This window comes from Schistosoma mansoni (assembly GCF_000237925.1).
Source record: "Schistosoma mansoni, WGS project CABG00000000 data, supercontig 0041, strain Puerto Rico, whole genome shotgun sequence".
NCBI lineage: Eukaryota > Metazoa > Platyhelminthes > Trematoda > Strigeidida > Schistosomatidae > Schistosoma > Schistosoma mansoni.
Genome location: NW_017386027.1, coordinates 1,436,539 through 1,453,124, shown reverse-complemented (window position 1 = coordinate 1,453,124; position 16,586 = coordinate 1,436,539). Strand labels below are relative to the sequence as shown.

At 39.1% G+C, this 16,586-nt stretch overlaps 1 protein-coding gene across 1 annotated transcript; it reads left to right on the top strand.

The window, feature by feature from the left end:
• Positions 1 to 7,418: 7,418 nt before the first annotated feature.
• On the top strand, positions 7,419 to 15,660 carry Smp_169470 (rab-18, putative). Its single transcript, XM_018790695.1, has 7 exons — positions 7,419 to 7,511; positions 10,693 to 10,771; positions 10,827 to 10,944; positions 10,995 to 11,070; positions 11,113 to 11,228; positions 11,271 to 11,396; positions 15,201 to 15,660. Exons 2-7 carry the CDS (start codon positions 10,704 to 10,706, stop codon positions 15,309 to 15,311), a joined length of 615 nt encoding a protein of 204 aa, XP_018646090.1. The 5' UTR covers positions 7,419 to 7,511; positions 10,693 to 10,703; the 3' UTR covers positions 15,312 to 15,660.
• Positions 15,661 to 16,586: the final 926 nt, after the last annotated feature.

The following is a 16,586-nucleotide window of genomic DNA, read 5'->3' as shown; positions in this document are numbered from 1 at the left end:
AACGATCAAAAGTGCACAGGCACGTAGCTGCCCCTATTGGCACTTTCGCTACGCCTGATGCTCGCTTCGATCACGTTCACATAGACATTGTAGGACCATTACCACCATCGCACGGGTATGATCACATACTCACATGCATTGATCGTTTCACAAGATGGCCCGAAGCTATTCCCATCACGTCTATTACGGCGGAGACAGTCGCTCACCGCTTCGTAGAACGATGGATAGCTATGTACGGTTGTCCCTCGACTGTCACGACTGACCGAGGACAACAATTTGAGTCCGCATTATTCTCCTCACTAACACGGCTGCTTGGTACGGAACGCATACGCACTACCGCCTACCATCCAGCATCAAACGGTTTAGTTGAACGGTTTCATCGCCAACTTAAAAGTGCTCTTCGAGCACACGAAAACAACAATTGGTACGAAACCCTTCCGCTCGTCCTCCTGGGAATCAGAACGAGTCTAAAGGCAGATATTCAATGTTCCGCCGCTGAACTTGTTTACGGCACGACATTGCGTCTGCCTGGGGAATTTTTCACACCACGGAGCAGCACTAAGTTCGGCGAATCAGACTACGTCCAACGACTGTCTGCATTCATGCGAACACTGACTCCGGTGTCAACTCGTATACAACATCGACAGGTCGCTCTCCCTCGAGAGTTATCTACCTGTTCACATGTTTTCATACGAGTAGATTCGGTACGCGAACCTCTACAACAGCCTTACGAAGGACCTTTTCACGTGATTTCCCGTCACGAAAAGACCTTCAAGGTTGATCGACGTGGCCGCATCGATACAGTCAGCATTGATCGTCTCAAGCCAGCACACGTCGATGACAGTGCTATACCTGATAAGCCGAGACCCAATGTTAGACCCATCAGAGCTTCTAGCGGGATCTCTACATCTACTCCGGATCCCACGCTAGATGCACCTGAGACCTCATTCTCACGTCCCAGTCAACAGCACGTGTCATCTGCCCCGTCTACGGACGAGACTTCCGTCTCACGTCCAGACCTGCAGACCACACCGCTCTTGACTGCGGATGAGATTGCAGGCTCACGAGGTTCGAACGAGACTACCGTCTCACGTTCTGGTCGCCGAGTACGCTTACCCGTACGCTTTCTCGACTAACCTCATAACCAACTACGGATACAGTATAGGAATCTACCCCTATACTACACGAAAGCTACACTTTTCTCTTTTTCTTTCATTTTTTTGTTTACCCCGAGCCTACGCCTCTGACCATCGCTGTTCTGGTATCGTCGACTTTAGTCAATCTTGGCGAAAGCTGGCCTGATCACCCACGCTATAGTCAACGCACTCAGTCGATCTCTCTGACTCCAAATACGTATGATATACATTTGGTCCCGAACATGGTTATCCTGGTCACATCTGGTTCCTTGGCTCAATCTGGTTTCGTCCTACGTCTGCAGCGTTTCTGGTCCGGACCTCTACGAACGCAACCTTCAGATTCTGGATACAAACCACCCTGGTGTAGCATGCTAATCCAAGCAATCAATACAGTACGTTCCTTCTGGTACCGTTCTACGTCAAAGACTTTTGGTGGCAACTCGAGGATCAACGATCACTCCCTGTTCTGCCAACGCCTTCGTCCTACAATGGCACGTTTCGCGATCAGTCCCACGAACGAAACCGCTACGTATCGAAAGAGTAAACCCTTTCTAGCGGGGGGCTCCTGTAGTGACCGGCCAGTCTCGATAAGAACACGATTGGAATAACAGAAACAATTATTATTATTGTAACCAATTGTACCAGAGATTGTTTTACTATATTTGTTTAACTGTATCAGTTTCACTTCTTGTTTCGCTCTCCGCCTTGTTTGGTTCGAGCTTGCTCACGCACTGCTTATTCGCTTGTACTTTTTGGCACGTCTCGGTATTATTTCGATACCACGAGATCGCCAATAAATATACTTGATCTGGACTAGTAAAGCCTTCTGATTTACGGGCTATCAAGGGAACCAAGTCATTTCTGGGCGCGTAATCGAATTGTAGTGGTGATCATGGTCCGTCCTCGACTCGACATCTACTACACGTCTATAGGTAATTTTCGGTTTTTAAGAGCTTATCGACTTTCATGAGCCACTAATAAGTAAGTGAAACGGGAATGACGATTTCTAAAACTATGGTGCTTTTTAGAAGGGATCCGGTTTTCATCGCGATACGAAAACAACTTCTTCCGCATAATCTTTCCTGAAATTTCAACAACCACTCTAGTTAGGCTTAGGGGTCGTTAGTGTAGGATTTATTTTGTCCTACAGATATACTATTAAAACTGTAAACGCGATACTGGCGATCCCAGAGTCTATGTGAAAGCTATAGTCAGAACAAGGACAACTTGGCTCTAAACTTTATCTGTTTCTAAACATAAAAACAATTAGATTAGTACAATAATTAAAGAATTACAGTCATTAAGTAAAACGCACAAACATACCGACCAGTATTGCGTGTCTTATTAAAATGAATAAATTTTATGAGTCACACTATTATAATAGGATAATAATGTCTTTCAATTGGTAAGTCACATGCAACAGGGATAGTTTACAGACACATCAGACCAGATTGACGTGGTGGGAGCTTAAGCAACGATTTGATTGGTTAGTTATGGACATAACTAACTGTTAGTACTCAGGTTAACCTTTCGTAGCTGTTTTTAAGACAGGACTTACTATGACGTTCTCCTTGTCTTTTGGTAATCTAGCTTGGGTTACAGATATATTAAAGCATATAATTTAGGGGTTCACAGTGAAGTTAGCTAGTTCCTTTAGTAATACGACACAGTTCATCAGGCCCCTTGGATTTGCCTATATCAAACTTATTTAGGAGACCAAAGACATCGAGTTCTTTAGTGGTCAAATTGTCCAGTGTGTAGGGATTTGTATGAACTGACGAGAAAGTTGTCTCTACGTTATATACATTGCTAAAGTGGTTTGAGAATAATTGAGCTTTACCATAGTCGCCCTCCAACAATGGTGAAGCATTACTGCCTGCTCATAGTTCTGGAATATTTCCTCTTCTTTTAGTCCTTTGGTTTGTGTACGAGCATAAGCGTTTAGAGTACTCTATTGACTCTTGGACTAATGTTTCTTCGTGCAATCTTCTACACTTATGGAAGGTCGAGGTACAAATTGTTTGAGCTTCCCTACATCGAGATTTTGTCTCCCTTGTACCCAGTAATCTAAATCTTTCCCACATTCTTCTCAGTGCGAATCTCCCTCAGGTGGAAGCTGGTTCGTTTTCTGTCAAAGTGCTATGTAGGTGTATATATAAAGGAAAATTGAACTTTCGGAACCATCCGGTCAAAAGTTATAGCTTATATTTCTACTACATCATTAAATAACTGACCCATCATTCTCGTGTTCCTCGAATTTTAAACCTCTGTTTAACACAAAATTAACTGCTACTAGAGCCAACAACTGGCTAACTATTAACGTGCTAAATGTAACATAACAGCAGAGAGTGACACTTGATGGCTCAATAAAAAGTCTGTTCATTTTCATAGACACATCACAGGGTAGATTATTGCTGTTAGTCTCTGGCTAACAGATATGCATATGCGTCTTGAGTGGGCAGTTGTTAACGAATGCCTATACCTTTTTGATGGTGGTTTTGTTGATCCTACAAGTTTCAGCACATTACGACAGAATTGTCCTGACGTTTGCATTGGACATCATGACTTGATGTAGGCTGACAGCTGTGTTTGTGTTCTATATGTTCTTCAGCTATACGAATGCTTCCCACGCCCTACCAATTCTTGCCTTTAAATCTGTATCATATCCTCCTTATGTATCAATTATGCCACCTAGGCACGTGAAAGTTTCCTCCTCTTCCGGGGTTTCCCGATCAAGTGTGGCTGTGTTGGGGGGGCCCTGTGTCGGATTTATGGGTCTTGCTCTTTCTTTAGTGTGTGTTGAAACCGTCCGCTCCAGAAGTTGCTGATAAAATTGGATATGATCTCTTGCATTTGTTGGTGTGTAAGGAAAGGAAGAGCCGAGTCATCTAAAAAGTCTAAGTCGTCTAGTTTCATCAAAGATGTCCATGGAATTCGCGCTTTCCCACAGATGTGGTGGCCTTCGTAATTCAGTCAATCACTAGAAGAACGAGGAGGAGTGAGGGTGGGCAACCTTGTCTGACACTGGTACTACTTTGGAATACATTCATGTGCTACTATCTTTGCAGTCCAGTCGCTTGCTTGAGTTTTGTAAAACAGTGACAAATTACCCTGGGATTCCATAGTTTCTAGAGGGGTTCTGCGAGGTTCCCGTGTCCAAGCGATCGAACACTTTGTCACAACCAAGGAGGTTGGTGTAAAATGACAGGTTTTATTCGACTGATTATTTGACAACGATCTGATGTGTCGCTATTTGGTCAGACCATGATTGGTTCTTACAAAAAGCAGACTGTTGGCCCCGAAGTTTGGTGTCTGCGAAACTTTTCATTTGATTTAACAATTTTGAAAACTTTTCTTGATACTGGTAGTAGTGTGATGCCTTTGTACTGATCACACTTGCTAAGATCTTTCATTGTTACCTTGATGAGGTATCCTTCTCTTCAGTATCTTGGTACTTGTTCTTTCTTCTGAATCTTTTTGAAGGGAAAGTTTGATGTCTTTGCGATTACCTTTATGTATGACTTTGGTGTACGGTATGTCCTCTGATCCTGCTGCAGCTTCTCTACCCTCGCTGCGTTCCTCCACGGTGTAAAAATCTCGCAATCCCTTTTGGATTCGCTAGGACTAATCCAGTAGATTGGCTGTACTACTTCCTTGGAATCAGATAGGTATTCTTTAGGTTGGATCCAAAGATCAAGTTGTCAATGAAACATTTCTCTCTCTCCAAGGCGAGGCGAACATGTAGAGCACGGCGATTTTCCGACATCGTAAAGTGCACGAAACAAGAGGTGTGGCAATATACATCAACGGCAACTTCAAATCCGTGATATTACATAGTACTGAATTAACCAAGGTGATAGAATCGTCCTGGGGTTGCATCAATGTACACGGCACCAAGTACTTGATTGTAAGAGTATAGTGGCCCCTTGTAGGTATAAACGCCCACAAATCTAAGGTAATCTACGTGTTATTATAACTACCACGCCTGGGGTTCGATCGAATACTACTACCTGGTGATCTCAAAACTTCCACCATTATCCTTAGAAAGTAGGACACAACCCTCACATGGTGGTTTCAAGAGCGACTTTTCACACCCATTGGAAGCTTGGGGCTGACTGAACATGTGTATGAAGCCACCAAGAGGGACAAGTGCGGAAAACTCTCAACATCAAACTGTTTCTTAACGAATGATCTCCTTCTAGCCAATGTCCACATGCAAGCACCAGTAATGAATAGTGATCACGAGACTGTGATATTTAACGCAGTAACAAAAAAGATGCGTCTGAAGAACGAGAGCCCTATCTCATTTTGTTGAACTAAGGCAGGTTGCACAACATTGAGGGGGCATCTTCAAAAAGTCCAATGACTACGAGAGTGATGGATTCTAACAGTGAATGACGGTCGAGAGATACTGAAATATATTATTCATAAGGACACTCTGCACAACGTACCTCTATCAAAAAAAATTGCCTGCGAAGAGAAGATCCGTGGTTGAGCGAGGCATGGGACGCTTGTTACAGGCGGAAAGGAGAGATTGTCACGAATGGATACATCTTTCAAAATATTCTGACCGTGGCTCCTACCTAGCATAAGAAAATAGACGAAACGCCAAAGCTAGTAACGATGCAAGTTATTTCTAGACAAGGCTAGCAGTCAAAGTACAATTAGGACACACTATCTCTAAAGGTCTATAGAATAGAGGACTGGGTCAGTAATGGTGCATTTATCCCTGCAACTAGAGTAGTAAACATAATCTCGAATTGTGAACGTACGGTTTCCTCGTAGCATCCAACAGCCGGAGGATCTGCTTGGACACGAAGATCCCGGTTCATTTAATATTCTTCGATGATTACAAAACTGCTAAACCCTAATGCACTCGCTCTTTATATAGGTTTCCCACATCCACTTCTGTTTTGGCTCCTAAACTACTCTGAGAACAGGATGTTTCGTACAAACGTAAGTATGGCTCAGGCAAGCTGCAGGGTCCTAACATATGAAATTTCACAAGAAGCAATCTTAGGTCGACTCTGGTCCCCAATCTTTATTAATGAACTGTTAGAGAAGATCAACACGGCACCGCTAATCTTCGTAAAGGACGAGATCTGGAAGTCTACAAAAGCGAAAGGACCAACCTGAGCTTCAAATGGTATTTGGAACAGTTAAGGAGAGGCGAAAGACGATGGGTTGAAACTTCAATTGTCAGAATATCATGTCGTGTGCATTCAGTTCTATGGAACACAACCACGTAAAATACTTTATGAAAATCCACACGATATCCCCCTCGGAGAGCTATTTCATGCTAAGAACCGCAGAGAGCTTGAGCACCAACTCAAATCATATTGGGGTTACAATCATAGGAAATGCAACTATTCAGCCTATCTGAGAACAACGTGGCACAATCACCCTATAACCATCTCTAATTTTACTAGGATGCACGCATGGCCTCTTTTCACAGTTGAGGATGTTCTTCGTCCACTCTCTTCGAAAGAGATGAGAATATCTTAGACGAATCGACAAACGCATGCTCATTCATGGATAACCGTCTACCTCTTGAAATGGTTGTGCCCATTGCATGTCACGTAACCTACCTACTGATATCACCATTGTGTATCATCAACTTATTCTGATGATCGTCTCCACCTTCGTTCATCAGTGCTCTAGTAGTGGTAAGTAAATCCCAAAAATAAATAATTCTGCGGGTAGACAGCATTGATGCTGACTGCACTAGTTTTACTGGTCACAAATCCGCACCACATCACGAGAGGGTACGCCGTGCTACATATCTCTTGCCAGCCTAGACCAAACGCTTCTCGGTATATCGATAGCTTTGCAGATATATCTTCCAGACGCTTCATCTCTGACTCCTGTTTTGACACATTCCAATTCTTAAGGTTTTACTGGTTAAGGCGTTGTCAAACTCAAAATGTTTGTGATATATTTATTCTCAAACTGCCTACACCGATTATTTAACTTATCTATCTATTTAGTCCTTGAGATAATCCTTCTCTCTCAGCATTCGAATTTCGTATTTATTTTCTCCTGTTGCAACCAGCTTACCCTCTGCCTCGTAATGTGATAGCTACTGGTATACACAGAACTTACTATTCTGAGAAAAAGTATTATAATTGCATGGTATACAAATCCATAAAAGACTACCAAACTGACTAGCATTAGTGCAGTCTAATAGCTAAAGACCTAAAACCGTACAGAAATAACAAGAAGCAAGCTCAAAGAAATTAATCCGTCTATACAAGCTGGCGCTGAAGATACAGGTTGGTGAATATTAGAGACCAGGCATTTCAAGGTTATTCCTAGGCCCCGTTTTTTGAATCGCCTTCCAGGCAGTTATTATCAAATAATGCTTGATAGAGCTTGGTAAAAGTTTTGTTTCTAATGACCTTTTTTCGCTTTTTATTATTTCAACCGTTTATTATCGCCAAAGAGTTTTAGAAGACTTGACAAAATTGCAGTCACTTAGGACCAAATGTTTGCTTCTTATTTTCTGCGCTCATTAAAAAATACTGTGTTTCTTGTTATGAACAGAATAAAGATTGTTATAGCTGGCTGTAAAAATAATAGTAATCTATAAATATACCCACCATCCAGCCACATAAAAATATGACGTGGTGCCTTATAAGGCTTTATAAGCTATAGCCAGCTCTGCGATTGGCCAGTTCTTACATCAGTAGACTGTGGGTCAGTAACATTCATATTTGAAACCCTGTGCAAAAGTATTTAGTAAATCAAAAGTTTGACTGAAGCTCAGTTGTGTTATACATGGATGCACACTCTCTTTCTCATGGGGCATACAGTGCCCACAAGCTGACTAAAAATTATGTATTTGGAACTTACCCCTTGATATCATGTGAGAACATACTTTGAAATTTCAGGCATTGGCTGCCTGGATCAATATGCTTTTGGTTTCCAAAATCCATGTCTGAATGCTCACCAACTTCCAGTAAGTTGATTGAACAGATCTGTATGCTAAATAGTATAGTGGACACTAAACCTGATAATCACACCTTGATTTCGTGGTTCCGTAACATACAAAACCAATAAACAAGAACTTTCGTCTAAATTGGAGCGAATAGTTTCACCGTATTTGGGCGCCGAGTTGATGTAAGACATTAAATAGGAATAATATATTTGTAGAATCTCAGCGAATGAATTTGAGATTTTACAAATATATTATTTATATATAATGTCATACAAAACCAATGTCTAAAAATCACTTCTGTTTTAAATAAACTTCGACCATACCTATTTTATATAAAAGTGTTTAAGTTTTACTGCATTAAAACGACCAATTTTTGTTGACGATTTATTTCTTCTTTAGATATACGTTCGTTCTGTGCTTTCTGCGTCACTAATCCAGACGTATAAGTAATTACCATAATACCCTTAATTGCCCTGGTACGGCCGAGGGTGGGGAGAGTCAGCTCTCCTTCTCGAAATGCTCTCACATGGACACGTGTATACGGCCTATGCCAGGGAAGTCCTACTCACTGTCTCCTCACGGTTGGGGTGTTGTTTACGAAATTGAGAGGACAAAAAGCGAATGTCCGGAGCCTTAACCGGGTTGATGGATATAGAGGATCCACCTGGGAGAGGTGGAAAACTCTGATTCCAAACCAATGGTGCACATGAGCTCCAGGATCCTGAAAGAAAAAAATGGCGTATAAACCTATTGTTGGTCACCGACTACCATGGGACTGCATTTCCTAACGTTGTTTCACTGACTTGCGCATTAGACCTGTAGGTCAAAGGCTCGGGTAGTGGTTCCCTAAGAAAACCACCTGCTTCGGTTTGGGCGCTCGGACATTATTCTAGTTTTCATGCAAATCGAATTACGAATTGTGGTGCATATATATTTTGTGCCTCCTTGTACCAATGTTTATGTGTTTTAATAGATGATAATAATACCATCTAAATTCACGCGATCAGTAGATAAAATCATGCAATTTTGATTCCGTATAACAAGTAACAAGAAGGTTGGAATGAAGTTATCATAAAATCTTTTAAATAAATTTAGGGTATTCTTTTGAAAAAAGCATTACTCTAAGATCAAAACTAGTGAGAATCAAAGACTGAATACACAAGGAGAAACAACAAAATTGTGTTCATGAAATCAAATGTAGTGACTATAATGCTAAATATGTAGTGAAACAACGAGAGAACTGAATGTAAGGGTGAAGGAACACAAACTCTGCTCAAAGCACATTCCTAAATCTAAATCCTCAGATGATGTAAGGAAACTCGAAAACAAATTAGCGATGGCATGACACTCAATAGAATCGGGTCACACAATTGATTTTAACGGCACAAGATTCCTTCAAAAAGTTTTTAATCCTTACAAAGAAAGACTAACAGCTGTAGCCCTAAACATATAGGCTAATCCAAATAGTATTAATAGGGGAGATGGAATACAATTAGCTGTCCCATGGCAACTAATAATTAATAAATGGACCTGAACTCCTTATTCCATTTTATCTATCTCTTATTATCTGAACAATAACAATTACATTCAACGATTCTAATCAGTTGTCTTATCTGAATATGTTAAAAAATTAACTAGAATAATAAAAATGATACAAACATTCATTCCTTTATTTTGTTTATCTTCATTTTATGCATGCTGTGAGATATTTGGTTCATATTATGTGTAAAAAATTGTATTTTTCTTAAAAATCCACTAATCAGAGACAAATAACGAATGAGATTTCTTCTCACACCACTTACGTATACACACAATCTATTATCTTAACACTTCATTTCACACCACATATCTCTTACACACTAGAGCAAATACCTACTTTAAGCATTGTTGACATTGATTAGATGACCTATTTAGTATACAATTAATCAGAGAGAAACGTACCCATTTTTATATTTGATAGTTTTGATGCTTGATTATAATTGCTTGAAAAAGGATGGACTAGATTACCAGGCGAAACGTTGGATTTACTTCAAATTCATTCGCTGAGATTTTACAAATACATTCTTCCCCATTAATGTCTCACACCAACTCGGCGCCCGAATACTGTGAAACTATTCGATCAAATTTAGACGAAAGTTCTTATAAATTCAGGGATAAGTTGTTAATGTTTTTCAGCTATGCTAAGTACCAAAGTTACCTGTGAACTGTTGCGTCAGTAGTTATTAGGACACTAGAGGGTAAAGTTATTCAATCGGTTTATGAATAAACTAATCTACCTCGGTGCATTTATAAGTGGTAAGATCTTCACACTAACACAAGAGCCTAGTTTCACTTCTTCAACTTGTCATTCTCAATAGAACCCGGATGTCTGCCAGCATATCAAAATAAAAACTACACTGCATAAAATTCAGCTGTGTGTTACTTTGCAAAAACAAAACTTTCATGTGTAAAGGGAACACATAAGCTGTAATTATTTGGGTTTTTTGATCACTGGAATGAACTAATGTTCTTTGAAAGTTAATGAAAGTCCTTTGTAGCCAACGTGTTACATTTTACATAGACGAATTCTATTATGGTTAACATTCCAAATACTATCATTTAATATTACCACTCCTTTAGATATTTAAAATATGGCCGGTGAAGAATCGATAAAAATTAAATTAATCCTGTTGGGAGATTCAGGTGTTGGGAAGACAAGGTATGTTCTTCCATATATGGCATTTAGCTTCTGATGACTACTTTCTTTTACATAGTTTAATTCGTCGATTTGTTGATGACCGATTCATACACAATGAAGCGGCGACAATCGGTTTTGATTTCAAACCATATCAAATGGTTGTAGATGGAAGAACAATTCAGTTTAATATATGGGTAAACGTCATGCCATAAACATTGTAGAATATTTATTTTCATGTTATTAGGACACAGCTGGTGTTGAACGATACAGCAGTTACTTGACTCCTTCTCTTTACCGCCACGCTCATGGTGCTCTTTTTGGTAAAAGCAAGCCTATAGGTTTATTCTCCTTGTCATTTTTAGTATACGATGTTACTTCCGTACAAAGTCTTTCCGGAGTGAAATACTGGGTAGAACAAACTAGACAATTTTGTGGTAGTCGACTTTTAAAAATGCTTGTTGGTAATAAAATTGACTTGGTTAGTTTGTTGAAATTCACTTTAGAGATATTCTATTCATAGGATAATCGCATGGTTTCAAAAAAAGAAGGTTCCGATTTCGCACGAAGTATAGGGTCAATTTTTGTTGAAACCAGTGCAAAAACAAGTGAAAATGTTCGTGATGCTTTTGTAGAACTTGTTCGTAAAGTAAGTTTTATTTTTATGCTCACTAGTATGTATATAGATAATGATTAATTGAAGCGAGTGAGATTGGTCAGTTTATTTAACAATTATTGTATTAAATTTTCGGTTGGTTTGTGACTTATCTCATCAGAATGTCAAGTGGTTAAGACTAACTATTTGTTGTAAAATTAATATCTTTATGCTTTGAGACATTTGTGCAGTCAAACACCTATACCTGTAAATATTCCGAATATGCTTATAATCACTGTTTAAATTGTTCAGTGAAGACAAATTCGTCTCTGATTATAAGGAAGCTGGAAAGTATACTCATTCAGTCTCTTTCTTTCTGGGAATAAACACCTTTATCATTAACTAGTATGGATGTTTTCAGTGACGGTAAATCACAGTTACAACAACTAACGTCTATTGTACTATAGGGTAATGTGACTAAAAAGGTGGATTTTTGTTTCTTTTTCTATTTAAGAACTTGAAGAAATGTATCACAATTGACTAAACTCTTTAAAAAGATTCGTTAATAAATATTTGAGCAAGTTGTAATCACTGAAATCAAATGTGGCATAAGTCTATCAAGTTGTTGAATTCCTACCCTATCCACGTATTGTAATATATATGTTTTGACTAGAGTCCATAAGACAGCTGTAATCAACAGTTATAGACTAGTTAGTTTATCTCAGATTCATCTTTTGTTTATCTTAGTAATAGCAATACGGAGGATCCACCTAAGGGAGTTGAAAAACCCTGATTCCAAACCAATGGTGCACATGGGCTCCAGGATCCTAAAGGAATAAATGGTGTATGAACCCATTGTTGGTCACCGACTACCATGGGACTGTATCTCCTAAGGTTGCTCCACTGCCTTGTGAATCAGACCTTCAGGTTGAGGGCTCGGGGAGTGGCCCCCTAATTAAACCACCTGTTTCGGCCTGGGCACCCGAGTAGCATCACAGCCCACACACAAATCAGGTGACTTGTTTGGCACATATGTATTTGGTACCCCTTCATACCAATATTTGTGTTTAAATAAATATATAAAATAGCAATACTCATTTCCTTACATATCCCTGTTTCACTTGATTCTGTCTCACTGGATTCATTATGAATAAATTTTGATTGTTAAGATGAAAAATGGAATATTGATCGATCGGTAATTCAAAATAATTCATCATAGTCAACTGACATGTGTACACGAAGTTAAATCCTTATTGACCCATTCTCATTTGAAGTGTTATATAAGGTAATACAATGGGCTAATAGAGTAGGTTTTTTATAATAGAAATGATAACCTCGTTATTAGAAGTTACATTACATAAATTATTATAGGTCATTCACATCAATAAAACTGACACCTGACTGGCAAGCTCAATTCTTACCTGACAGATCACTTTCTCACTAATTTACTTTCATTGTTGTGGGTTTCCAACGTTTTTGGTGTAAAGTATGACGTGTTTGTTTCTGTCTGTTATTGAGAATTTATTGAGCTACTTAGGCAGGCAACCTAAGTAACCCTGAAATACCCTGGTACGGCCGAGAGTGGGGAGGATCCGCTCTCCCTCCCGAAATGCTCTCACGTGGCCACGCGTATATAGTCTCTGCCAGGGAAGTCCTACTCACTGCCTTCTCATAGTGGCAGGGGTGTTGTTTACGAAATTGAGAGGACGAAAACCGAATGTCCGGCGCTTTAACCGGGTCGGTGGACACGGAAAGTCCGCCTAGGGGAGTTGGAAAACCCTGATTTGAAACCAATGGTGCACATGGGCTCCAGTATCTCGAGGGAATAAATGGCGTATGAATCAATCGTTGGTCACCGGCTACCATGGGACTGCATCTCCTCACGATGCTCCACTGCCTTGTGGATTAGACCTTTAGGTCGAAGGCTCCGGGTGTGGCCCCTAAGAAACTACCTGCTTCAGTTTGGGCACCTGGGCAGTATCGCAGCCCTCACACAAATCAAATAAGATTTGTGTGGCGCATATATATCTGGTGCCCCTTTGTGCCAATATTTATGTGTTTAAATAAATAAATAAATAGGTAGGCAACCCATAGATGAGTTTTTGCCGTGGTTTATGTAAGTACCATTTACATCATATGATTATTTATTGCTGTAAAAGAATGCAAAACCATGTATGATTGGAGCTCACTGAAAAACCTATGGATGTAAAAGACCTATTCTCATATTTGCGAGGTTAATGGGCAGAATACTCACAAACTAACTAGCAGATAGACGTCGGTACTCCAACTGGACTTGTAATTTAAAATAAGCCACAACAGAACAATAACGGATTAATTTCAGAGGCGTTTAACAATAGTGGTTCAGTACTGTCAGGTTGAATACTATGTCTAGGAGCTCAAATCGCTTCCATCTAGTTGGTTTAGATATCTAGTCATTTTGGTTTATATGAAATGACGGGAACCTTATAATAATTACAGAGATCTGTTTATTAATACTTCATGAAGTATCAACTTTCAAAATCATCCACTAAATTAATATAGGTCGGTGAAAGCAAGCTCAATAAAAAAAATCCTTTTTCAGACCTGGGCTCGGATATGCAGAATATATACTCACCCTTCAACAGATTTTTAGACATGCTTATTGATGTCTGACTACAATAATCTTTCTTGATTTGACAAGTGCATCCGACTATGTTTTTTCACAGGTTTGATGCCAGTGTTTGTTATCAAAAAGTGTATCAGAAAGCACATTAGTCTCTTGAAAATTCAAATAGACTTTCACTGTCTTGGATTACACAGACGACGTAGTTCATTAGATGAAAACTTAAAAATAATCCTTAGCATTTAAAACACGTTTAGCAGTAAAGCGAAAGTTGTTAGAACCCTTAGTCTGACTCGGAAAAGAAAGTGGAATGGTCCAGTGTGTTGATCGCTCCACTTACCTTAAAAGTTTCATTAGCGTTTGTGGGCTGTCGGCAACTAGAATAAGAAGTACTCTCTTCACTTTTAACAACTTGAGACACTTGTAGCAAAACATCTATGAAATATGGCCTATTAGATTAGAAGAGATGTCTCCGTGTATACTTGAACCACTAAATGACCACTCATAAAGTTAAACAAAACATTTCAGATAAACCTGGTTTCACACATGTCTGGGCGTGCAATACAGTCTGGCATAGTAGTATATCAAAACTCAAGTTGACCAAATTAAAAACATGATATCAGGCCATGATTTTGTTGCTTTCTGGTCTATGATGTATTCACAGCTATAAGCTTGCTGATTATGATTTATGGTTTGAAACGTTGGGTAACACAATCACACATGAGCATTCATCTTCTATTTTCATGTACATCTTGAGCTTGATGTGTTGTGTCATAGCTTTTTTTCTTCTATAGATAATTACAGTCTTGAAATGTTTATATCCTTATTAGAGATACACCCCGATTTCAATTGATTGCTAGACATTTCTTCATTAACCTCAGTCATCACAAATATTATTATATAGTTGAAATCATGAGTCAATTGAAGCTAGACCACCATGAAAAACCTGGAAGCACTGGACGGCTATTTCGTCCCATTATGGGACTCTTCAGCAATACGCATCCACGATCCCGCTTCATGAGATTCGAACCCAGGACCTGTCAGTCTCGTGCGCGAGTACTTAACCGATAGACCACTGAGCCTGCCGGCATCCAACGGTGTTAATGTCTAACCTCAATATCATTACTTCACTTGTGTATGATATATGACTAAACAGTTTCTGAAAGTTATGAAATAAATGTGCATTTAAAATAAATTTTTGTTTGTTTTTTAATTTCTATACATTTATATCACATCCGAATAACCAAAAATCCTAGATACTTCAAGATCCTGAATTCCTGTCATCAACAACAACAACATCACAACCACCTCAAGGAGTATCCCTTAAATCCACTCAACCCAGCGGATCACTAACATGTCCTTGTTAACATTCAAGGGAAATTCACATGAACGCTATGAAATACACTCAGATAATCTGGGATCAAATACAGTCAACAATCAACAAATCAATCATGCTTTAAAATGCACAGAAATCAACCGTAAATGTTTTTTTTTCTAAAAAAAAACCTGTGATTTTACTTATTCGTACATTTATTCTTCCACTATTTTGTGTATACACATGCTTAATCATAACCTAAATGTATTGCGCAAATGTTTATTCGTATGAGAACTCCGTGTTATGATGTAAGATTACTGAGTTATATCTCCCTTTCTTGTAATTAAATTGATCATATATTTTTGTCAGTATCTTGAAAATTATACCATGCTTTTCTATCTATCTACTACACCCTTTTCAATATTATCATCCTGTGGTACTCATCCATGAAGTTATTGGTTGTTGGTCTGAGCCATGTTGGTTAGGTAGGTGTAGATTATCTGGTTAAGGTTCGAAGGATTATCGTAACAATAGTTACAGATTAGTATTGTTTGTGTGTGTGTGTGAACATCAACTCTGAGATGCAGGTACATCCAGCTGACGAGTCCCAAATAGGACAAAACGCGCGTCAAACTGGATTCCACTGCTAGCCACTATCCATCTCTGCTTAATAGTTACAGATGTTAAATGACGTGGTTCAGAATCGGTATTCATAGCGAAAATTCACCCACTCGTTATCTTCCCGTAGATCCTGAGTTTCAGAGATATGTCACACTTCTTATTTTGTCGGGATATCTTGTTATATTTGGCGATTATGCGATTCTGATGCTTATACGTATGTTTCTTTTATATGAACCCAACCTGTTACTCGAACAAGAATACAAAGAATGAGTACCAAACTATGTCGGCTAACGTTATTCAAAGTGTACAGAAGCTCACCAAATAATCAGACCCTATCACCTCTCCATGTTGACATATTGATCATCCTCTTGAGGTTCATCTGTAAGAGTTGCACTGGGAGTACATTAAATTCTTTAATTTCAAACTATTTTTTCTATGTATCACTGTTTACTGTCACAGATATTACTATCACTTCTACTTTAGCATTTGTCCTCATTATCTCATCTGCGATGTAGTGTGGCAACTTAAACCGGTGGACATATGTCTAAGGCTGTCTACTTTGCTTATAATTGACTCATTCATGTCGTTGGCTTTCATATAAATATAGTCGTAGAATAGTCCATGTATTCTACTCAGGCTTTAATGTTTACCATGTAAGAGTTTAGCTCTGCTGAAGTGAGTCAGGAAAATCTGCTTTTCGATTGAT